This window comes from Phalangium opilio, unplaced genomic scaffold (genome assembly GCF_054372755.1).
Source record: "Phalangium opilio isolate 3A_F unplaced genomic scaffold, DU_Popi_V2 ptg000017l_1, whole genome shotgun sequence".
NCBI lineage: Eukaryota > Metazoa > Arthropoda > Arachnida > Opiliones > Phalangiidae > Phalangium > Phalangium opilio.
Window position 1 is genome coordinate 4,146,080 of NW_028324151.1, and position 22,619 is coordinate 4,168,698.

The following is a 22,619-nucleotide window of genomic DNA, read 5'->3' on the forward strand; positions in this document are numbered from 1 at the left end:
AGAGTATTTTTTTTTTTGCAACGCGATTCTAATAGAAAATTTCCAACCGTTTCCGTAGCAATATCACTTTGGGAAACGTTTGGTAACTTGTCACGAGATCTGCAATGTGTGGACCGAAATTTACCATTAGTTTTAGTGAGGGGTGACCTACGGAATCCGAAAATGTTTTATACATTTTTCAGTTTTAAAACAAATCTTTTACCAAACCATTTTGTGACTGGTCTCTTTTCACACTCATTTAGTTTGCACTTAGATTAAACCGTTCTTCCTCGCATATAATATTAACCCAAATCTAATTAAATTCTTCGTATTAACCCTTATTTATTAATTAATTAAATAATATTATTCATTAGATTACTATGTCTGATCATGCGATAAATAATTGCGTTAAAGGTTCTGGGCCTGCAACAATTTAGCGTAATTTGATAACTCGAACTTAACACGTTTTTGTTTGCAGTAATAATTTCCCCTTTAGCTATATACTAAAGTTTGTCGAATAATGTTTCTCTCTGTAGGATTAGAAAATTCATTTTATATTCCGAAAGTTTCTCACCTTGGCTTTCCACTGGTGCGTTCATAGAGACGCGATGAATACAGTTGAACCGTTGACCATTTGAACGTTATAGTGACTAGCGTTCGCTTTTGTTCTGGCTGTCAACCTTTTCACCTATTCTACGATGGGATTAGAACCCCCGTCACGAATTTGCGATGACGATGGGTGGGCGGATGGTGTTTTAATTAATAATACGGGCTAAATCCTCTAGGATTTAATTAGACTTCCCGTTGAAATGGATAAACAAACTCAACTAAAACGCGGTGAAGGAAGGGAGTGGAATAATTATACATTTTAGCGGCGTACTTTTCCAAGAGGATCGACTCCCGCGTTTAAGGTAATTCAACCAAGCCTATCCATTACGAAATTCTGCTCAGTTTCCCATGGTTTTCCGTTGCACTTTGGGAAATAATATAGCCTTGAATTGCTATACAATTTAGCATAAGTTGATAATATATGTTCACCATAAGTTTGTCACTGGTAACTTAGAAACTGGAGCTTGTCATGAAGTGAGTGAGGTAGGTCATAGATTCGGGGTAAAGCGATGATTGCCTGGTGAGGCGCTGTCAAAGGCTTACTACAGACTAAATAGGACCTAGATGGAAGTCCTGCAAAATTAATTAACCGAGTGTAGGACTTCAATTCTCGCTTGTCCTTCTCGAACTAGTTATCTCGATCTGTATGTCTCTAGTATTACGAAGTATATGTATTGTCATACTTATGGAAGATATCTTATAAACTTATGAATTTAGTAAGTTTGTAAACGTTTCAATTGTCCTTAGAAAACCCTTATTTCCCGGTGTATTTTGTGAACAACTATGGACGCGATAGAAAGTTAAGATTTACTGTTTAAGATTCTAACAAAGAGTAAACGCACTCACTGTGATCAAATTAAAGATCATAAATATTTTAATTCGCATTTAAATTACAATACAAGGGGTTATAATATACTTTTTAATTTACTCTAATTATCTTTACTAATTAAGCCCAAACTTCCAATTGAAGTCTTTTCTCCCTTTCGAGTTGTTTAAGGTACATTTCGGCCTCCTTTTCATCCATTCCATTCAAAGTAAAAATTTCGCAGAAAGCCTTTTGAACGTCTTGCGGCATTTGTTTAGCGTTTCCCGCTATAAAAATCCAAGCTTTTTCATCTCTTAAAAGTTTCCATATAAGATTAGCTTGTTCCAGGATTTTGTGCTGAACGTAAATCTTGTCTTCTTGATCCCTAGAGAACGCTGTAAAGACTGAGATTTTCCCCGCCACTACCGCATCCTTTTCGAAAGAAATCCATTCATCCTTGCATAAGTAATCACCCTCCTTGTTACGAAACCCCAGAAAAATGTACGTAGAAGATAATCCTTTATGACATCTTTCTTGAACGTAGGCTCTAAATGGAGCGCATCCTGTTCCAGGACCAATTAAAATCGCCGGTACTTCTCGTGGTGGCCAAATGAAAGTTCCCTTTTTTACACCAATATCAATCAGTTCACCCGGTTTTAAAATAGACATGTAGGTTGAACATAAACCAAGGCGCGGTTTTCGTAATCTTGTAAAGTACTTGACGACGGCGACCAGAATGTGTATTTCGTTGGGGTAAGCCAATGGAGAGGAGGCGATTGTAAAGTGACGCGCTCTGATTGGTGGGATTAAGTCGAAGAAGTATTCGAAAGGGATGTGCGGTGTTGTATCGGGAAAATCGTTTAATGTTTCTAATATGGATCTACGCGGACGATTGCAATAAGTGTAAAGTTCATCCTGACCTTGCGCGGTACAAAATTCTTCTAGTTTTTCTTTCTCTAATTCGCTCTTGCTGAAGTGCCGGAATATTTCAAAGAAGGAACGCTTAGGAACTGATTGGATATCGAAGTACTTTCGAACAATTTCCCTAATAGTGTGTGGCTTTTCTAGACAAGATGGCAGTTCAGTGTCCTTGTGGTTCGGACTAAGTTTGACAATGTTTTCTGGGTTTACTTTGACAAGTTTGAAGAACTCTTCAACATTATCTTCAAGGTTAACTGGTTGAATAATAGCGACATCCCCGCATTCGTATTTTAAATTAGTATTGTTGATGTCAATCTTTAATAGTCTAACGTCTTGAAAGTGGTCTTGGGACGTTTCGCGTTCGTTTGAAATGACTTTGGTTTTAATTAGGGTTGGATCTAATGATATTTCGTTACATTCATCTACTTCTATTTGGTTCTGAATCTCCATATTGTATATTGGTGGTAGTAATATGTCCTTGCTTAGTGGGGTATTGGCATATTCAATTGGAAATAATGGTTCTAATTTTAACCAGAATTTTTCAAGCCATGGGTCTATAGCCGCGTCTGGTCCTAATTCATGTTGATCATCTCCTAACGCGATTTCCATAATGGGTACCGCGCTTAATTGCTGCAGACGTTTAAAAAGTCGCTTCCCCACAAAATTGTACTTAGAATATGAAGAATCCCCCAGTGCAATTACTCCGAAATGAAGGCTTACCAGACTGTTGGCTGGAAGACTCTTGCGTAGAAGTAACTTCCAAAAGGCTTTCATGTTATCTGGTTCCTCACCTTGCCCCATAGTTGAGCATACGAATAAAATGCATCGTTCTTCGATTAGATTTTGGAATGGGTATGAATCCATTGAGTTGATTTTCACAGATAAATGTCTTCGTTTGGCTTCCCAACTTATTCTCTTCGATAAATCTTCGGCAGTTCCAGTCTGACTACCGTAGAGGATTGTAAAATACTTATTTTCTTCAGTAACATCCATTTTATTCCAAAGAAATGAGCTTTGTTGTCAAAAATTACTACTCTTAAAGGAACCGGCAAAGCACGTGTATTTTTAGTATAGGAATTAGCAGACGACGCCTAGTTTAAAGGGACGGCAAAAACGGACTGACGATAAGCGTGACTCTGTAAATGTATTTCATAACAGAACTTCGCGCCATGGTTTGACCGGAAGAGGTGCCAGGTGCAGTCGTTAGTGATTACCCGAAGTTGGGTGCTATTATGATTGTTTTAATCATTTATTTTAACCATAGTTAAACGTAATATTAAACAAGATATAAGTAAATATGGCTTCGAGTAGTTTAGAACATAATGGACATACATTGGATCTCATAAAACAACTCAACATTCCCAATGATAACTTATTGGGTGAATATGCCGTTCTTAGCTCTGTAGAGGTCAAAGGACACATTTAATTACAACCAAGTAAACTAAAACAGGTATGTTGGAAAGGCCAAACTTGCCCATATCCGTGGACGAGCTCAAATATAAGGTTTATATTGCTGGACAACCTGGGGTGGGAAAATCAACATTGACTTCATGGTTGGCGGGTTTAGACATTGAAGCCCAGCAGGGTCAAACCCTGGGTATGTTACCATGGAGCAAAACATTTCAGAGTGTGTTAGCTAATATTTAAGGCGTTTAGGGACTCAAATGATGTCCATTTACTGTCCCTGCGAAACTAATTCAAGCCCCAAGAAAACACTATTGTTTCATTTAGACGTTTGGGATTATGGGGTGAAAGGTCGTAAGCAAGGTAGCGAACTCTTGCAAGTATGTTGATAGAATAATACCAAAGTTAGCAAGCAAATTCTCGTGTGTCACTGCCTGTTTTTGAATAGAATTGCCCCGAAAATGCTGATGCAGTCTTGATACTGTTCTCGTGCAATGATTTAGAAACATTCCAAAATCTACCTCAGATATTTGCGGAGTTTCAAAGTCATAAAGAAAACAAACCATTCTTTTTAGCCGGGGCTACCGGGTAATAGTGTACATTTATTTCAAAATACATTTCTGATCGAACATCACAAATTAAAGTTATAAAATGTAAAATTAGTTGGAGTTTAGAAGAAACCGTCTCAGTTTCACATCAAGATATCGTTAGATTCGAAATTACATGGAAAATTCCTGTTGTTCGAATTCCAACTTTATCCCGGCAAGATAATTACCCCAAACATCGTGCCGATATACTACGCCTCATTTGTGAAGGATTATGGCATAGAGATCAACTTTTAATCGAACAAGACACTTGATGATTTGTTGGCACAATTACATTTTTCGGCTACACCCTTTTCTTCAGTAGAAGCACACCTATTAGTATCATAGTTTCAACAAAAGCTGGAAAGGCGGAGCAAAATCCGAAAATCCACCAGAATGAAGAGACGGGCCATGAATCCGATGCAAAAATTGCCAAACACACACTTGCAGTTGCGTGACACGTTATTGCTGAAAGGGAGATGCAATTTATTGTAGATTTTGTTGCATAACTGGAAATGGCAATAAGGCAGTTATAATTATTTACAAAAAAGGGATTGTGTGGATGAAAACATCGAAGCTCCTGAAAAAAATCCCAGCAATTCGTATCCCAACAGAATGATGGATATTGTTAAACCTATCAGAAGTCTAAATAAATGTGCACCATTTTTAAAATGTATCGAAAAAAAAATAAATTTTTGTTTATTTCACGCACTCTTTGTCTTTTGTATTGAAGTCCAAATCATTTTCGGACCATTCTGTAGTTGCCTTAACATTATCCTGTCTGGCAAAGAATATTGTAATTAAAATAACAAAGTGAGAAGTTATTGTTAAGAATCTAGCCGGAATTAGTGATGTAAATTCACCCATCATCTTAGAAAAAGCACGTGGCTTCGCGCCAAAAAATAACATAAACAAACTGCGTTGCTATGGCAACTACTACTTCCGGTTGATCTTTGGGACTATTGCGTAGTTCGGCGGCCTTTAGGCTTAGTGAAGGCAGGGTTTTTGTTTTAGATTCAGTTCCCGGTTACGACATTGAAGACGTAGGAAGGGAAGACAAAGTTAATTTGGTATGAAATTGATAAAGAACTTTATTAAATAACCAATGAAGGTTCAATTGGTGAAGTACGTGTTGAAAAAAGGACCACTTAGGTCCTTTAAATGTAGCGAAAAAGGTCCACCAGTGGCTAATTACTTAGTAAGTCGTTGTTTCGAGTATGGCAAGGCTTGGTTTAGGGTGTTTGTAAAGGAGTTGTCAACTACGAGGGGTCGTTTAATCAATGGAGGGAGATCGGTGGTTCAACAGCAAGCCCATCAACAACTTGCCACCGCCGCTCCATTGTCGCGGACTTCCAGAATCGCGACTCTTAAAGGCGGAACTGGAAGTGGCCAAACATGGAAATCATTGGTCAGTCGGATGGTTTCCAAGTGCGGCACTGAAAGTCTGGCCGCCGATTTACGTAGAAACGCTGCCAAGAGGTTGATGTTTGGAACTGGTACCAGTTTTGCTTTGTTAGGATTTGGGTTAGCTAAAGAACCATCGCTTTTAACTGAGAAAGACGAGTTAGAAGTTGTCTGTCAAGAAATACGCGTAAGGATTGAAATCCTACGGTTTTAAAACTGGGTGGTACTTAATTCAATTCAATTCAATTGGAATATATAGGAAGCTTTTCAGCGAACCCCTTCTCCAACAAAAATACCCGATACAATTATATTTAACAATGCTAAAATATCAGTTGCCGATCTCGAATTGGGTAAAATTATAGCGAAAGGTGCCAATGCAGTTGTCTATGCTGGCAAATGGAAGGGTCAATCGGGTTTAGGTACAAAAACACGCAGATTTTCATCACAATCAGTGATTTCAATGTTGTGTATCTTTTTCATAAAGATACAGCTTCAACTTCAGTTGAAACAATTCGGGGTGGCGATGACCTTGTTAAGGGTTCCTTTGGCGAATACGACCTTGCCATTAAAATGATGTTTAATTATGACGCTGAATCAAACGCCACCACTATCTGGAGGGCGATGTATAGAGAAAGTGTCCCAGCGGAAGCTGGATTCCTTCCAGACGTACAATCCTTACAATGGCTTAAAAATCAATTCAGACTCCCTCAACATCCAAATATTGTTGATATGAAATGCGCTTTCGCTGATTGGGTACCATCTTTACCCGAAGGACCTATTTCTTACCCAGACGCTTTGCCTGAAAGATTAAATAGCCAAGGTTCTGGGCGTAATATGACGTTTTTCTTAGTAATGAAAAGGTATTTGTAGGATTTCTTCAATGAAAAGGTCAAGATTACTACCTTTGACCTTAAAAACCAATATTCCTGGTTAGATACACTTGTTCTCTACGGGATTTTTTGCAAGATCAAAAAGTTCAGAGCACACGTGTATCAATTCTGCTTTTAGCGCAACTTCTGGAAGGGATACTTCATTTAGTGAAAAGTGGAGTTTCCCATCGAGATTTGAAATCGGATAATATTCTGTTGGATCTAACTTATGGTTGGTTAGAAATATTTCTGTGTGCAAAAACCGTACGCTCGTACAAACGTAACGTATTTTGACACGTGTGTGTTACGATACATTGTAGGTGAAACCAACCCTCACTTGGTCATCACAGACTTTGGCTGTTGTTTAGCCGATAAAAATAATGGGTTACTGTTATCTTTAAACTCTGATGATGTCACTCGATGGGGGAATGCGGCTTTAATGGCGCCGGAAGTGGCCACAGCCATTCCCAGCAATAGTACGGTTATTGATTACAAAAAGGCTGACTTATGGGCGGCTGGTACCATCGCCTACGAAATATTTGGTGGCAAAAACCCTTTTTATCGCGGTTCTACTCCATTCCATTTGGACAGCTCGACTTACACCGAGCAAGAATTGCCATCGTTACCTTCTCATCAACCGGCAATTTTGACTAAATTGATTAAAGATATGCTTAAGCGAGAAACCAAAAAGGTTGGTACACTCTTTTTGTAGAGTGTATCATTGACGCTCTAAAACTAATTAATTTGCGTTAAATCTCAATCTCAATCTTAGAGACTCGAGCCAGTGGAGGCGGCAAACATTTGTCAAATGCTTTTGCACGGACCACCACAATGGTTTGGTAAAATAATCGAAGATGACCCTAGTTTAAGCTCAACCCTAATGAATACCTCGAACCCTTCCGATAACGAACTCCTATTTTGGATCGTAGCTTTAGCCGGGGTTACTTTTTATTATCGCGATGGTAGTATCACCAAAGATGATGACCTTTCCCCTGTTGAGCAGATGTTAAGGTCCTTATATCTGTCTCGCGTCAATGTTGATCAGGCTAGACAAACTTTATCTTATATTTGCGCCTAATCTTTTGATAATTCGGTATAATTACTCCCAAATAGCGTTAGAGGGCAATAATTCAGGTTTCCTATAATCTACCCCATTAAAACTCCCAATTAACGCTTTGACTTACCTTGTAGATGAAAAATAGACCAAATTTGGTGTACAGATCTTTTTGTTATAAACCTGAATGTTAACTTAATTGAAATTAGTCGCGAAAAATAAACATATTTTAGACAACGATAAAAAATTGCGCTTAAAATTTATTTTTTAATTTTTTTACATAAAGGAACAATGTGGAAGAAATATATATAGAAAAAAAAATTGGTATCTTAATTAATTAATTAATTATCGTTTTTAAAATAACGAACCACGAAACGAAAGTTAATTAGTTTTAGTTTTCGGAACAGTTTAGATTTTAATTAAAACGAAGGCAGGATTTTTAGTATTAATTATTCAATATACATAAAAAACGAATTGATTTGTTTTGTTTGTTAAACGGTCAAAATTGTTTGTTTATTTTTATTTAGTACTAGCCGAATTGAATTTATCGTTGGTTTTTCTCCCCACTTTTATTTATACACTTAAAGATTTTTTTAACAGCAATATTTTAGGGGATTAACCCCCGGGGGGGGGGGCTTTTTATTATTGACGTAATAATTAAGTTCAGTTTCTTAATTTTTAGTTTAAAAAAAAAGCCTCCTAAATTTTGGTCACTAACTTAATTAATTAATTAATTAATTAGGTGCTTGTTTGGAAAGTTTCCATTCTTGTATGCGTTGTTTCAATTCAATCGCTAAAGTAAGCCGTGGTGTTTGTGTTTAATGATTAATTAGGTTTAAAGGGAGGGTGAAGTAGAAAATCAAGTGATTTTTATCGATTCTTCAACTAATTTTAAGGCCAGTCTGCATAGTGAAACATTCAGGAAATAAATACTGTCTCCGAATGATTTTAAAATTCAAATTAGGTTCAGACTTCAGATTTTAAGGATAATTTTAAAGAAGGTCCTCCGACCAATCGCGTAACGCCCTGCCTTTTTGTTAACAAAATTCTCGTGGCACGCATGCTCCATGTCTCGCGCCACGATTGTCACGTTGCGCGCCTAATTTTATCAAACCTCGTGATAAATTTCATTCAACACGTAACATGCCACGAGAATTTTGTTAACAAAAAGGCAGGGCGTTACGCGATTGGTCGGCAGTTCTTGTTTAAAATTATCCTTTAAATCTGAACCTAATTTGAATTTTAAAATCATTCGGAGCTGGTATTTCCTGAATGTTTCACTATGCAGACTGGTCTTATAATTAGTAGAAGAATCGATAAAAAATCACTTGATTTTCTACTTCACCCTCCCTTTAATGAGTTTCTACTTTCTAGGTTAGTTATCTTACCTGGTATTAACATATCTTCGGTTAAATGTTTACGGTTAAAAGGGTCAGTGCTAGAATTGAGCAAATGACGTTCTATGATTGGTCTGTCCATGACAGTACCGCTGGGCAATATTACAGGATCTTCCATTAAAGTGTCCATTAAAGGATCTGAAATGTGTTGTTAGTTAGTCTTAGGAGTTCAAAAAGGTCAAATAATATCAGAGTTAATTAATTACCTCTGAATTCTTCGGGGGCTTCGCTATAATCAATCTCCGATAGATGTTTCTGAGTTTGGAATTGTTCAACTCTCGATGCCAAATCTTGGAATTGCATGATTTGTATTTCAGTTTTAATCATGGCTTTTTTCATTCTGTTAACTGCGTCATCAAATAATTCTTTTCTAAATGATCTCTGCAAAGATTTGGGGGTTGTTTAAACATCAACAGCAACATTGTCGTAAACTCGCTTCCAATTGCAATTGCACTTACTTCATCATTGGCAATTGCCTGCGCGAATCTATCGCAATCCAAATGCAAATAAATATCAGTCAATTCATCAAGCAGTCTTTTTGGTTCCCATCCGTATTTTTCGGGGTTTTTCACTTTCAAATTCTTGCATTTTGATCCGCAAAGTTGTTGCAAGTTGTAATTGAGCATGGCGGCAAGTCGGTGCACCAACTCTGGTCTTAGGAACGGTTCTTGAATATCAAGTGTGAGATAATGCAACATATCGACTGTTTCCCTGGCTAAAGTCAAATAGGAACGACACTGTCTCTCGTCAGTTGAAAGTTGGCGTTGTCTAGTTTGTTGAATGTCTTGGGATTGACTATTCCATGAATCTCTGTCTTCCATGGCTTCTTGAACTTCGTGAATACGTTTCAATGATTCTAAACTTTCGTCTAAAAGGAACGTTGTATCGTTCATTAACATGTTGATGAATCTAATGAATTGTTTGCCAGAACTGAAAGAGAAAGAACCGTTAACGGTTTGTTATAAAGCCGAGCTCGTTGTCAAGGACTACTATGAATCCATCATACACTGATTCCTGGATCAGGGCTTGCTTATGAACTGAATTTCCCCAGAGACTCTTGAACAAGACGCTAATGTGATAACGAATAGTGAATTTATCATAAAATTCGCTACTAGCTCCGGTTGTTTCAACATCTGGATGGAATATTGAAGGATTAGTACGCGATGGTAACTTTTACGATGTTGATGATCCTACCAGTGTAAAATTTAACTAGGGCAATGGCTAAGTGTTGTTCAGCTAGACGATGAGACAAAATTTGGGCGTGGAAGGTTTCGGTATAAGGTTGGATACTTGGGCTAGCCATAAACATGACTTCCACCAATTTGGCCACCAAATATGGATTGTTCATGTATTGAGGGGAACACACTAAGACTATCAGGAATGCGATCATTTCTTGACCAATGTTGGCTTCAATTACTTGGGGTTGATACCTGTTTAGGTAATAAACGACGTTACAATGCCTTAAAAGGATATGTTAATTGATTGTCTTCAACAACTTACTGTACAACAAATAACAAAAAGTCGGCGATATCTTCAATGTACCAATCAGGGTAGGCGGCAAACTCTTTGGGAATCGTTTCTGGTAAGGGCAAACTCGGCCCTGTCGGTCCGCAAAGCATATTTAATAACATAGCAACCACGGAATTGTAGAAATTTAAACAACGTTTTAATAGAGTTTGATCGAGAAGACCAGCGTCAGCCGCTGCTTTAGCTTTTCCTAATTTTTTCGCTTGGGCTTTCCATTTGCGAATTAATTGGCGGTTCCTTTCGGCAGAGGGTAAACGGGCCCATAATGGTTCCGAAGCTTGAGTTTCTTCGGCAAAACGTTGAAGATCTCTCGTAGCACGGATACGTCGAACGTAACGTCTCATGGTTGGAATCACAGACAAATGATGGCAGTGAAGTGTCAGGAAGAAACATTCGGTAGGGAATTTTGGATCAGGCCAGGTTGCGTTTGGGCCACCTCCTGCGTTATTAAAAAGGTCTACTTAGAATTGAATTGAAGAACTCCTTGTCGAAGAATTATTGTGACGTACTAAATTGTTCAGCCCAAGCTACAGCCTCGGGACTCGTTAATTTAATCCTTGTCTCCGTTTTAATATCAACCCGTGATCTCGGGTGATAAGGATAACAGGAATCAACTTTATCCAATTTTATTTTGACTGACAATTTTTGTAAGACGGAGAGCATGTTGAGCATGAATCCATCACTGGCGACTAAACGATCTTCAACTTGAAGTTGGGCCCTTTTTTCGTTTCTTTTAAGTACCATTGTCACGTAATTCATGACGGAATCTCTACTACCAGTATTGACTAAACTGGCGTGAAATATGTGATGTAATTCGGTTCGAGCGTTTTCTAAATTATGCTGCAATGATTGATTGACTAATCTAGTGTTTTCCGATGTTAGCGTGTTGCCACTGAAGAAAGTCTCAATAATTTTGGGCTATAGAATGTAATATGCGTTTAGTTTAGTGTGTTTTCGGTCTTAAAGGGACTGCAAAGAAGGCATCGGCGGGTGGGTAAAAATTATTTGAAATACGTCACAGACATCACGTGATGCCAAGATACAAAGGCTCCTCATGGAGTGGAACTGGACATCTAGTCCTTGTTTTTCTCGAAATTGCAGCGCCGATTCCATGAAGTGGTAGTTTTCGAAGTAAAACGAACTAAGCTTCTTTGAACCACGCCTCTCCTTGGTCACGTGCCTCTGACGTATTTCAAATAATTTTTACCCACCCACCCATGCCTTCTTTGCAGTCCCTTTAAGTTTGTAAAACCTACATCATCTTCGGCAAAAACCGAAAGGCTTAAAAAGGGTCCCAAAAAAGATAATTTGGTTGCTTCGCGTCCAATTGAATTGGTGATTGGGTCTGGAAGCCATAATTTACTCTGGACCATCTATTTTTTACAAGTAATAGGCCAAATTTTAGACTATTCTTTGTTATGTCTATTATTAAGTCTATGATTTTTATTTACAAGGTTGCAAAAAGGCCTATTGCTTCCGCTATTTCCGCAACGAATTTCACAGAGTTCCGATAGGGTTTGCAATGGCAATTTAAAGGAATCTGATACCATGGAACACCTTCTCATTGCTAACAGCATACTATTTAGTAGCGGCATAAAAATCTCGTGAAAGGAAGGTTGATCATTATGCAAAACTGAGACCAAATCGTGTAGAAAACCCCGTGGCATCGATTGAGATAAGAGATAGGGTAAGAGCAGGGATTGTTTAGAACTTGGCCTACAAGAAGTAAGTAATTCAAAAGATTAATTAATTAAAGTTCGCAATGCAATGCAATGCAATGCAATGATCGGTACTAGTTGGTGATTAGTGTTAGGGATGTGTGTGTATGTACCTAGGGAATGTTAGGACGCCTTTCAAAACGAGTAACGCGTGTTGAATGCATAATGCTCGGATATCAGACAAAACATCGCTTAAAGGCGGAATGCTAGTTCTCTGAAAAGAGAGTTGAAGAAACAGAAAGGTATTTATTTTTTAGTGTTGTTCGAATCTATGACAATAATGTCACGTTATCCAAATCCTTCTAGATTGTAGGTATTACTTTAGGTGAATTTCTCTCTTCGACCCCGACTCTAGCGTAACACTCCATCAAATACACCAACATTTCGTTTTCTGGCGACGTTTCAACTTGGCATAAATCGCTGTTTGTCTGTTGTTCGCAAACGAAAGAGGGCGCGCTGCCGATAACCGGAGAGTGCAAAGGACTTTGGGACGATAGACCCGAACTAGAAATAAATAAAAAAAAACCCAACAAATTTCATTAGATTTCCCGACATTGACACAAATAGTGCAACCAAGTTTTTTGGGAAATATGCCAAAAAATAATTGATGTAGAAAATTGACTGAGAATTTTTAAGCCAGAGAGGTTGTTTAATGTCTCTAAGTTTAATTTCGTAATTGTTACCGAAACAACTCTTGAAGGGTTGCGAACTCACTTTAACCCTGTAGAGTTTCCTAATCCTTTTAGAGGAGATAATGGAGGTTGTCGACATTTTTTGAATGGGTTTTCACCATTTGCCAAGAGCATTAAAGCTTCCATCAGGATTTGTTGGATAAGATCTTTTACGTTACCTATGAAATCAATCCCGCTAAATTGTGATTATTCTTAGGATTAAATTGAAAATTTGATTTAAATATATACCCAAATCGAATTGTTCCGATATAGTTCTCGCTAAGTCTGCTAAATAAACCGTTTCATTTGATGTACCCTCTTTCCAATTAACGCAAAAAACTCTGCAAAGTGTGTTTTGAATTTGCTCTTCCGTTATATCGCCTCCGATACTATTATCCTATGATTTTAAGTAATTAGATGAGATTTTGTTGGTCTGTTGCGAATGAGGGTTTATTTTTTTTACCCTTTGTCGTTTAACTGAATCTCTACGATCTAATTCGTCAACTTCCATTGTTTCTATACCAGAATCAACATCCATTTGAGAAATTAAACTGTTCAAAGTTTACATACATACAAAGTTTTATTAGTTTGATATTATTTGATAGAGATATAGTTCCACTGGAAATATTACGCAACACTTTTTATCAAACTTGAAATTTCAACTTTTTGATCTATAATCTTAAAATAAGAGATCGAAAATTTCGAAAACGGTAAAACCAGAAGGGAATAAGAGAGAAGGGAGACATTAGAGAGAAGGGAGACATTAGAGACTGCTTTGGTAACGAGAGTCCGACCAACCTCAAGAAAACCGCGAAAACTTTGCGCAAGTACACAGCTTTTAACCAATTTACTGCAAATATAGTTCTTTAAGTTCTCCGCGGTATCAGGCGGCCTATTTGTCTGCTAGATTTTCATTCTCCAAAGGCTTAGGGCTGACGATGTTTCGTTCTTATGTAATTATAACCTCAAGTATGTATTTTATTGAAACTAATATTTTTTTTTAATATTAATAAAGAATAATTAGTTTTCATCTATTTATTAACTTCAAATTATCTGATTTTGGTATGTTCTCAATTCCCGTGCATCTAAATTAATTAATTGCGCAGCTTGATTTCGTTTATCAACATGAAATTCGGCCATTTTTATCTCCTTCAATGTAAAGTTGTAAACAAAACTACTTTTTATTCGTCAACCGAGACGTCACCTTCTTATGTGACGTCACAGCTACGACAGAAGTGAGATAGCAGCCAATCAGTGATGGGTAGTTGATTTGAGGTTAGTAAGACTGTTGTTACGAGTGTAAAGCATTATGGAGATATAAAGTGTGTCCCTTCTCTCTTATTCCCTTCTGGTAAAACCCCATGATATTATGCATATGTGGTTTTTTTTATCAAATTGTAATTTTTCCATTGGATTTTGTTTTGCCCCTTTTCCCTTTTGAAGATTTTACTTTTGTTCGCAGGTTTCATTATCGGTATCCATACTCTGATTTTCGCAAACTTGAGATTCAATCTGTTCAATGGGTTTGGGAAAGGCAATTCCTTCGATGGATTGTTTTCTTTGTACATCGACTTCATTGTCAAAAACGGTTGAGGGTTTCAAGACTGGAGCTAACTTTGTATCTTCTTCGGGGTCCTTTTCAATTTGAGGTGGGGTATTCTCGCGACTAGAGTCCTTCGAACTGACCACAGAGTTTGATTCGTTTAATTTTGGATTTCCATCCACCGCCGTTGTTTGATTATTTTCCGCACTTGAGCTATTTTCTATTGGAGTGGATGCTAGGGCAGTCGCTTGCGATGATGGGTTACCTAAGTTTTCGCTATTGTTATTTTCTTGAGATGAGGGAGGAGTCCCCGATAAGGAAGAACGATTTTCTAATCGAGCTAATCTTCTTTTTCTTAGCTGTAAAATGTTTTTTTAATTTTTTTCAATTTTTTTTTAAATTCGAAAAATTTGGGAAACCTGTTTGGTAAGAATACGAATACGACTTATATTGGCATAAATTATTAATGTTTAAATGGTTTGCAATCATTAATTAATTAATAACTAATGTTTTTCTTAATTAACAACTCCACTTAGGCCTATATTAATTAATCATTTAATCCTAATTATAAAATTCGAAATAATTCAATATGTTTAAGATTTAAAGGGCTTCACGGTCGCGCGTTTAATGATTCATGTTTTCATGATTCAGCTATATTTCAATGGGATTTGCTTTACATGGCTTCAGTTATAATAGTTTATGTAGTATAGATTTAATATAACCTTAATTTATTATTGTGAAACTATCTATGGAATGGTCCGGATTCACGTGCATTTTTTTTATTATTAGATGCCTTTTTTATTTTAATTTAATACTGTATAGTCATGCAAAAAACCAGTTTTGTTAGCCATCGGAACATACGTTTTTTTTATATTAATAGTCTATAAGTAAATCCGTTCTTGTCTAGAGTAATAAATCTGACGGAAATCAATATTTTTTAAGATATTTTGATAGAGACCTTATAAGATCTATTAATAGACTTTTAATACAAGTACAGCCCAAGGGGGAAAAAGTATAAGATTATTGTGAAATAACCACTAAGTAAGAACTAGGAAATTACTTACCTCATCAGGCGTGAGTTCACTCATTTTTAATTGCTTTGTATTTATTACACTATTAAGAAATACAAAGTTCTTTCCTTTACACTTTTATCTTCTATTTCTATACAATCTAAATCTATTAAATTTATCAATTAATTATCGGGAGATTCCACAGTTCCACCACGATTCCGAAAGAGTAAATAATAAATAGTTTTAACCCTAAATCGAATAACTCGCTCAAACAACACACGAATCTTCCCGAAAACTCTCCCGACTCTAAACTCGCGATAAAATCGATCTCGCTACTACAATGGAATCTAGTTAACCTTCCATTTAAATCGTTAAAACTTTAATTAATTGGCCTTCCTTTTGGTACCACTGTACCCCGAACAATGACGCACCAAAAACCATAGACCCAAGGCGAAAAACAGCAGTTGCCAGGCAGCGGAAAGCCTACTGACAGGTCACTCGGTTTTTTTCCTTCTGGATAATATTTTCCTTTCCCCCTACCAAGGCCTGCGCTCCCACCGAGATACTTCACTTCTGTTTTGATGGGAAACAGATTAGTTTACTCTTTCAGTGACATCTTTTATACTTTCCATGTACTAAACATAACTTAAGCGCGCGATCGATTGAGCTATGCATTAAATTATAGTCATAAATTTATTTAATTACCCTAATTAAAATTATAAATATCGATTGCAATTAATTCTATTTAAATTTTTCGCGCATCTAAGGGTTTTGTAATGACTTCGTTATGATTGGCCATTGAAGGGGGTTAAAAGTTATGTTTCCCTTATTCTTATTGGTCCAAATATCAGTCGATTCGTAGCTGTCAACAGAGTCGGCAGCGCGTTTCGCTTGCGGCTTAGAAGGGCGCGGGTTGCCCATGACAACAATATTAATAGTCGAAGAGTTCGCGGGGGTGGAGATTATGGTAATCTTTCAGAAATAGAAGTAAATATTGATAAATTCGTTATTTCGAGCGGCCTCGGAACTGATAAAGGAATAAATTTAAATCAAGTAGAATATCGCCGGCTTCTTATCTGTTCGTGTCACATTCACATCACTATCTCCACGTGTTACTCGTATGCATCTAGTGTAACACCACACCGTATAAAGAGACCATTAACGTAATCACGCGTAAATAATTAAATATCCATAGAAGATGTCAGTGAACGGAACCTACCATGATTACCGAAGAGACTCGGAGGTTGGTTATATTTTATTTTTTTCGCTAAGAAAAGTTCAATATTTCCACTAACTGGATTTTAGGATATCGCTGCCATGTGCCATAAGTTAACGGTAGAATTGGAAAGAGGGGTAGATTCGAGTAGCTCCGGTTCAAATAGCCCCAAATCACCTTCATCAAGAGGCGCTTCTCCCCTACCCAACGTTTACGTCTCACTGAAAGATAAAATTAAAAAGAAGATAGAATCTGGAGAATTTTTCTTTTCCTTGGAGTTTTTCCCTCCTAGAACCAAAACAGCTGCGATTAATCTCTTATCCAGGTTAATTTTGCGTTTATTGATAACAGGGTTCATACAAACCTGGAAAAATCAGGGAAATAAATAGTTGACAAAAACCTCAGGGAAATTTAGAATTGTTAGCAAAATTCAGGGAAATCAGGGAAATTTGCGTCGAACAGGGGCCGAGTAATCAAGCAAAATGTTTGTGAACATTTCCTCCATAGGATTAACATTACACTATACTTTGGAGGCTCGTAACTGTGGTTATATTAGAGATACGGGGATGTCCTTTGAGTATGTTATAGTCCTATTTGTCCCCCATCCAACCATACTAAAAACTTAGGGCTACGACAAACAGGGGCCGAGTAATTAAGCAAAATGTTCGTGAACATTCCCTCCATAGGATTAACATTACACTATACTTTGGAGGCTCGTACCTGTGGTTATATTAGAGATACGGGGATGTCCTTTGATTATGTTATAGTCATATTTGCCCCCCCCCCCCTCCTTCGTAAACATTGGCTCCATAGGATACTCCATATACGGAAAAACCTGGAGAATTCAGGGAAGTATATGGGGAAGAACCTCCCATAAATCTCAGGGAAATTTGTTTCCCAAAAGTTGTATGAACCCTGGAACGTGCTTTTAAACGCGTTTTAAAGGCGAAATTTTAGGGTAGAAAATTAAAAAAAATACGTTGAACTACTTAGATTTGATCGTATGAGACAAGGGGGTCCCCTCTTTTGTGACATAACATGGCATACAATGGGAATGCATGACGATGATTGTGAAACATCCAGCGTCACTATTGCTGGAGCGGCGTTAAATTATTGCGGTTTGGAAACAATGTTACACGTCACTTGTTGCAATCAGTCCAAAGAAAGCGTTACGCGTCAATTGCATAAAGCGAAAGAAATTGGAATTAGAAATATTTTGGCATTAAGAGGGGATTTGCCAAGTACAGAGGGATGGAAACCACCCGTTGACGGATTCAAATACGCCGTTGAATTTGTCAAACATATTCGAGAAGTTTTTGGGGATTATTTTGTTATTGGAGTTGCTGGATATCCAACTGGACATCCTGACGCTTTGTCATACGAAGATGACTTGATGAATTTGAAGGCGAAAGTTGAAGCAGGCGCTGATTTCATTATCACGCAGTTATTTTTCTTGGCCGACACGTTTTTCAAATTCGTTCACGATTGTAGACATATTGGAATTCAGGTTCCAATTTTACCTGGAATAATGCCTATTCAGGTACACCCATACGTAAAAATATTGAGGGACACAAAATAACTGTTTTTGTGATACATATCTTCATTCAGAACTATGATTCAATGAAAAATATAGTCAAACTATCGAAACTTTTCATTCCACAAGAAATCATCAACCATATTGAACCTATTAAAGATAATGACGAAGCAGTTCGTAAATACGGTATCGAACACGGCATTCATCTTTGCAGACAAATATTAGGATCCGGTTTAACCAATGGCATTCACTTTTACACTCTTAACCGAGAGATCGCAACAACTACTATACTTAAAGAAATTGGACTATGGAGTAAATCTCCTCCTAAACCTTTACCATGGCCACCCTCCGGTAATCACAGGTAAAAATACTGTGGTGGTAATTTAAATTCTGTTTGTTAATTAGCCTTATTCCTGATCAGCGCCACCTACCCATAGCGGCGACTTTGAGAACTACTGTAAACGGCAAGCCAATCAGATGTCGCTAAAATGTGGTGACGTCACTGACGGGCACTCTCGGGGTCTTACTAAAAATGACGTCACCACATTTTAGCGACATCTGATTGGCTTGCCGTTTACAGTAGTTCTCAAAGTCGCCGCTATGGGTAGGTGGCGCTGATCAGGAATAAGGCTAATTGTTCCGGGTAATGAATAATTCTTCTTACCAGACGTTGTTCCGAGGATGTCCGCCCCATATTTTGGAGCTCTCGCCCCAAGACCTACGTTTATAGAACTCAATGTTGGGATGAGTTCCCTAATGGTCGTTGGGGGAATTCCGAATCTCCGGCTTTTGGCGAACTAAAGGATTATTATTTGTTCTTCATGGCCAGTAAAAGTCCAAAAGAAGAGCTCCGAAACATGTGGGGGAAAGAAATTACTTGTGAACAAGATGTTTGGGATGTATTTTATAGTTACGTTGTAGGGAAACCAAACAAACAAGGATATAAAGTAATTGCACGTACGCATTATTTCTCCGTACAAAATTTATAGAGAAATTATAATTAGGTGACGAAGCTACCATGGCACGAAGAAGAGCTAAACCCGGAAACGGCCAGAATTACTGACCAACTAGGGGTTATTAATAAGCAAGGTGTTTTAACTATTAACTCCCAACCTAATGTGAATGGCGCGCATTCTGGCGATCCTATTGTTGGTTGGGGGATGCCGGGAGGTTACGTTTATCAGAAAGTACGCCAATTATTCAGGGGTGTGCGAGTCCCGTTTTTTCGTTTTCGAGCCGAGTCCGAGTATCGAAACTAATTTCTTATCGAGTATCGAGCCGAGTCTCAAAAATACTTTCGAGTATCGAGTATTTAGATAGGTCAAATTTTGTTTGTTCTTTCGAGTAATTATCGAGTCTCAAATATTGACTTGTCGAGTAGCAATTTTTGTAAATTTCTTGAAAATAACGAACGAAGATGTTCAATTATCTAATATCTAACTAGTTCAAAAAGATTGTTAGTGATCAATTAAACATTGAACAGGTGATTTTCAAAATAAATGCTCATGAACTCATCGTCTGCTATAGTTGTAAGCCTCGGATTCGAGTATTTGTTGAGTATTTAAAATGTTAAAAAGCTACTCGAATCTGTCTCGAGTATCTCAATGTGTTGTTATCGAGTATCGAGTCGAGTACTCTGCTCGATACTCGAACCGAGTACTCGAACTTAACGAGTACTCGCACACCCCTGCAATTATTACAGATAATTAAAGGGGTAATCTTAAATGTCAAAAAATTCTAGGCGTATTTGGAATTTTTCACTTGCCAACGTAATGTTGAGGCTTTGAAAGACGTTTTAAAAAGATATCCGCAAGTCAACTATCATATTGTTAATCATAATGTATGATTTCATAAAATTTGACTAAGTTACTCTTCTAACTTATGTTCTTCATTAGGGCACTGAAAATTTTAACAATTGCCATAAACAAATGCCAATTGCAGTCACATGGGGCGTTTTCCCGGGTCGAGAGATTATTCAACCCACTGTAGTCGACCCTCTTAGTTTCAAAGTCTGGAAGGATGAAGCCTTCGCGTTATGGGAAGAACAATGGGCCAAATTGTACCCCGAGAATTCGCAATCTCGTAAAATCTTAAAGAATATCCAATCTTCGTATTATCTGGTAAATTTAGTTGATAATGATTATCCTAAAGGCTCTTGCCTTTGGGAAGTTATCGAAGAAATGTTTGTTCAGAGAGATTTGATGGTTACATCTCATAGTGAAATGAAGGTGCTATAAAGAGAGAGAGTTTTTTTCACGACTCTCTTTCGAATGTGTGATTCTCTTATGCATAATAATAATATTAATATCTTTATACGAGTATTCTCACATCTCTAGCCAGAATAATTCGCCTTATCTCCATTCCATTTAATAATAGTACAAATAATTATGGATTACGCTCATGAAGGTACTATAAAACCTTCATACACTTTACACCTCAATTATCCCTCAGGTTTTCTTCAATCATATGCCTTTAAGAAGGTTTTAAATAATATTTAAATAAGGATTAACCTAATTCACAAGAAGACATCGAACAATGTATTTGGGAATTCGCAATTTTTCACACATTTACACTTCACATAGATTCTACCCGTTTGCTCAGTAGTTTTAAATAGCCCTCAGGTTTTTTCTATAATATGCCTTTACAGGGTTCGGACGAAATTTTGATATTGAAAAATCCCTTCCCTGACTTTTAATTTAAAGCTTCTCCCTGACCAAATTTTGCCAATATCCCTGACCATTTTAAGGTCTTTATCAGAGTCCACTTCATCATTCACACTTGGGCTCATATTTAGCATTGCTTGAAGCGAAGCATGGTTTGATATACCAAACGAAATCCCTGACTTATCCCTGACTTTTTAGGAAGAAAGTTCCTGACCTATCCCTGACTTTTTAGGAAGAAAGTCCCTGACCTATCCCTGACTTTTTAGGAAGAAAGTCCCTGACCTATCCCTGACTTTTTAGGAAGAAAGTCCCTGACCTATCCCTGACTTTTTAGGAAGAAAGTCCCTGACCTATCCCTGACTTTTTAGGAAGAAAGTCCCTGACCTATCCCTGACTTATTCCCCATTTTTCAAATCCCTGACTTATCCAGGACCAGGTTCCGTACAAATAAGGTTTAAATAATATTTAACAAGGTTTAACGTAATAGAGTAATTTCGGTAGAGTGAACTGAACTGTATACCCCTAATGTTGGGGACAACTTTGTAAGAGAGAATACTATTTGCCCCCCCCCCCGGAAGGGAGGATATCACGTGATTAAGGTGAGGACTGAGAGATAGAGGGTTATGACTTGTTGCCATATATGGGAAAGAAATTACTCTATTCACAAATCCAAATAAAATTTGAGCACAGTTTTACATAATTAAATTTCAATCAGCTACTTTGCTCACACGTTTCGATTCATGTTTTATAAATTATATTTCATATATTTAATATACATAACATAACTCATAAATATTAATCGTGTTTTATATAAGCATTTTCCAAGCTAAATTCTTTTCACTTTTTCAAGTTTTTTACATTTTTAAAAATTTTAAACTCAAATCTCTCGATGTTTGTGATAAAAAATGTTTTATTGTCAATGTTGTTTCATATATACAAGATAATAAAGAAAGTTTAGATGTTGAACATGCGAGTTAAAGATTTAATGATCATTTGTTGTTATTATTAATATTGGAAACTCCTTTGGGTTTGAATATCTTCCAAGATTTGTCTCAGTTCTTCATCTTCAAACCTTCCTTCCAAACTAGGTATTAATGCTTTCGCTTCTTCGGGGGTTTCAGGACATAAATTGGCTAATTGGGCCAGCTCAAATTTGTGCAATTTTTTCTGCATTAGTAAGCTGTTAAGAGTTATAATTTGAAATTAGTTTTTCACTTATGGTGGTGTTTAGGATGTAAAGAGTTAGTTACCTTCTCACAGCAGAGATCGTTTCTCTATTTTTGAACCTGCTGAACCTTTGGCAATAACTTAATGTTTTGGTAAACACTTCTGAGAGTTCTTGCTCAACTTCCGCGCTCTCATTTTGTTGTTTACGATGTTCCAAAAGCATATTTACTTCCGATATAAGAAGTGTTTCGGCATTTTCAAACTCTTAAAAAAAGAAGATCAAACGTTTTGATTAGCAACTAAGCCTTGGCTCGTATATATTATTAATTTAAGTAAAGAATATAATCTAAAACTACCTTTTGGAAACTGTAATTCGGACGCTTCCTCTTCTACTTGTTCAGTTACAGGCAACGTAGCCATTCTTGTATGAATTAATTTGTTAATTTAACTGCTAAATGATATGATTACTAACAAGGGACGTTAGTAAATATTTCGCAACCGCTGGAAATATAGTGATGACCTTTGACCTTGGTCTCCTAGCGGA

At 37.1% G+C, this 22,619-nt stretch overlaps 7 protein-coding genes across 8 annotated transcripts; 3 read left to right on the forward strand and 4 right to left on the reverse strand.

The window, feature by feature from the left end:
- Positions 1 to 1,438: 1,438 nt before the first annotated feature.
- Positions 1,439 to 3,401, reverse strand: LOC149702571 (NADPH-dependent diflavin oxidoreductase 1-like). The gene has a single exon (XM_089866429.1). The coding sequence runs from the start codon at positions 3,305 to 3,307 to the stop codon at positions 1,535 to 1,537; it is 1,773 nt and encodes a 590-aa protein (XP_089722555.1). The 5' UTR covers positions 3,308 to 3,401; the 3' UTR covers positions 1,439 to 1,534.
- LOC149702572 (ciliogenesis and planar polarity effector 2-like) lies at positions 3,400 to 5,013 on the forward strand. The gene is made up of 5 exons (XM_089866436.1): positions 3,400 to 3,693; positions 3,765 to 3,911; positions 3,971 to 4,098; positions 4,167 to 4,306; positions 4,382 to 5,013. The coding sequence occupies exons 1-5, from the start codon at positions 3,612 to 3,614 to the stop codon at positions 4,575 to 4,577; spliced, it is 693 nt and encodes a 230-aa protein (XP_089722562.1). The 5' UTR covers positions 3,400 to 3,611; the 3' UTR covers positions 4,578 to 5,013.
- On the reverse strand, positions 4,393 to 5,211 carry LOC149702573 (transmembrane protein 107-like). The gene is made up of 3 exons (XM_089866439.1): positions 5,015 to 5,211; positions 4,847 to 4,947; positions 4,393 to 4,770 (listed from the first exon to the last, which is right to left on the reverse strand). The coding sequence occupies exons 1-3, from the start codon at positions 5,209 to 5,211 to the stop codon at positions 4,607 to 4,609; spliced, it is 462 nt and encodes a 153-aa protein (XP_089722565.1). The 3' UTR covers positions 4,393 to 4,606.
- Positions 5,212 to 5,407: 196 nt separating this feature from the next.
- On the forward strand, positions 5,408 to 7,876 carry Pink1 (PTEN-induced putative kinase 1). 2 transcript variants are annotated; one of them, XM_089866424.1, is made up of 6 exons: positions 5,408 to 5,893; positions 5,966 to 6,125; positions 6,191 to 6,566; positions 6,641 to 6,807; positions 6,896 to 7,266; positions 7,348 to 7,876. In XM_089866424.1, exons 1-6 carry the CDS (start codon positions 5,408 to 5,410, stop codon positions 7,651 to 7,653), a joined length of 1,866 nt encoding a protein of 621 aa, XP_089722550.1. In that variant the 3' UTR covers positions 7,654 to 7,876. The 2 variants fall into 2 exon arrangements, with proteins under 2 accessions (XP_089722550.1, XP_089722551.1); XM_089866425.1 differs by having other exon boundaries at positions 6,197 to 6,566.
- On the reverse strand, positions 7,872 to 15,961 carry Ube4B (Ubiquitination factor E4B). The gene is made up of 17 exons (XM_089866420.1): positions 15,550 to 15,961; positions 14,393 to 14,844; positions 13,406 to 13,493; positions 13,192 to 13,339; positions 12,986 to 13,121; positions 12,592 to 12,775; positions 12,385 to 12,485; positions 12,005 to 12,269; positions 11,810 to 11,926; positions 11,063 to 11,471; positions 10,527 to 10,992; positions 10,221 to 10,456; positions 10,033 to 10,159; positions 9,485 to 9,956; positions 9,233 to 9,407; positions 9,018 to 9,164; positions 7,872 to 8,422 (listed from the first exon to the last, which is right to left on the reverse strand). The coding sequence occupies exons 1-17, from the start codon at positions 15,571 to 15,573 to the stop codon at positions 8,364 to 8,366; spliced, it is 3,606 nt and encodes a 1,201-aa protein (XP_089722546.1). The 5' UTR covers positions 15,574 to 15,961; the 3' UTR covers positions 7,872 to 8,363.
- A 207-nt stretch (positions 15,962 to 16,168) lies between these two features.
- Positions 16,169 to 21,874, forward strand: LOC149702576 (methylenetetrahydrofolate reductase (NADPH)). The gene is made up of 9 exons (XM_089866423.1): positions 16,169 to 16,482; positions 16,553 to 16,738; positions 16,801 to 17,036; positions 17,705 to 18,251; positions 18,320 to 18,606; positions 18,913 to 19,192; positions 19,250 to 19,432; positions 19,987 to 20,085; positions 20,141 to 21,874. The coding sequence occupies exons 2-9, from the start codon at positions 16,694 to 16,696 to the stop codon at positions 20,480 to 20,482; spliced, it is 2,019 nt and encodes a 672-aa protein (XP_089722549.1). The 5' UTR covers positions 16,169 to 16,482; positions 16,553 to 16,693; the 3' UTR covers positions 20,483 to 21,874.
- Positions 21,801 to 22,612, reverse strand: Polr2D (RNA polymerase II subunit D). The gene is made up of 3 exons (XM_089866440.1): positions 22,432 to 22,612; positions 22,159 to 22,339; positions 21,801 to 22,088 (listed from the first exon to the last, which is right to left on the reverse strand). Exons 1-3 carry the CDS (start codon positions 22,493 to 22,495, stop codon positions 21,914 to 21,916), a joined length of 420 nt encoding a protein of 139 aa, XP_089722566.1. The 5' UTR covers positions 22,496 to 22,612; the 3' UTR covers positions 21,801 to 21,913.
- Positions 22,613 to 22,619: the final 7 nt, after the last annotated feature.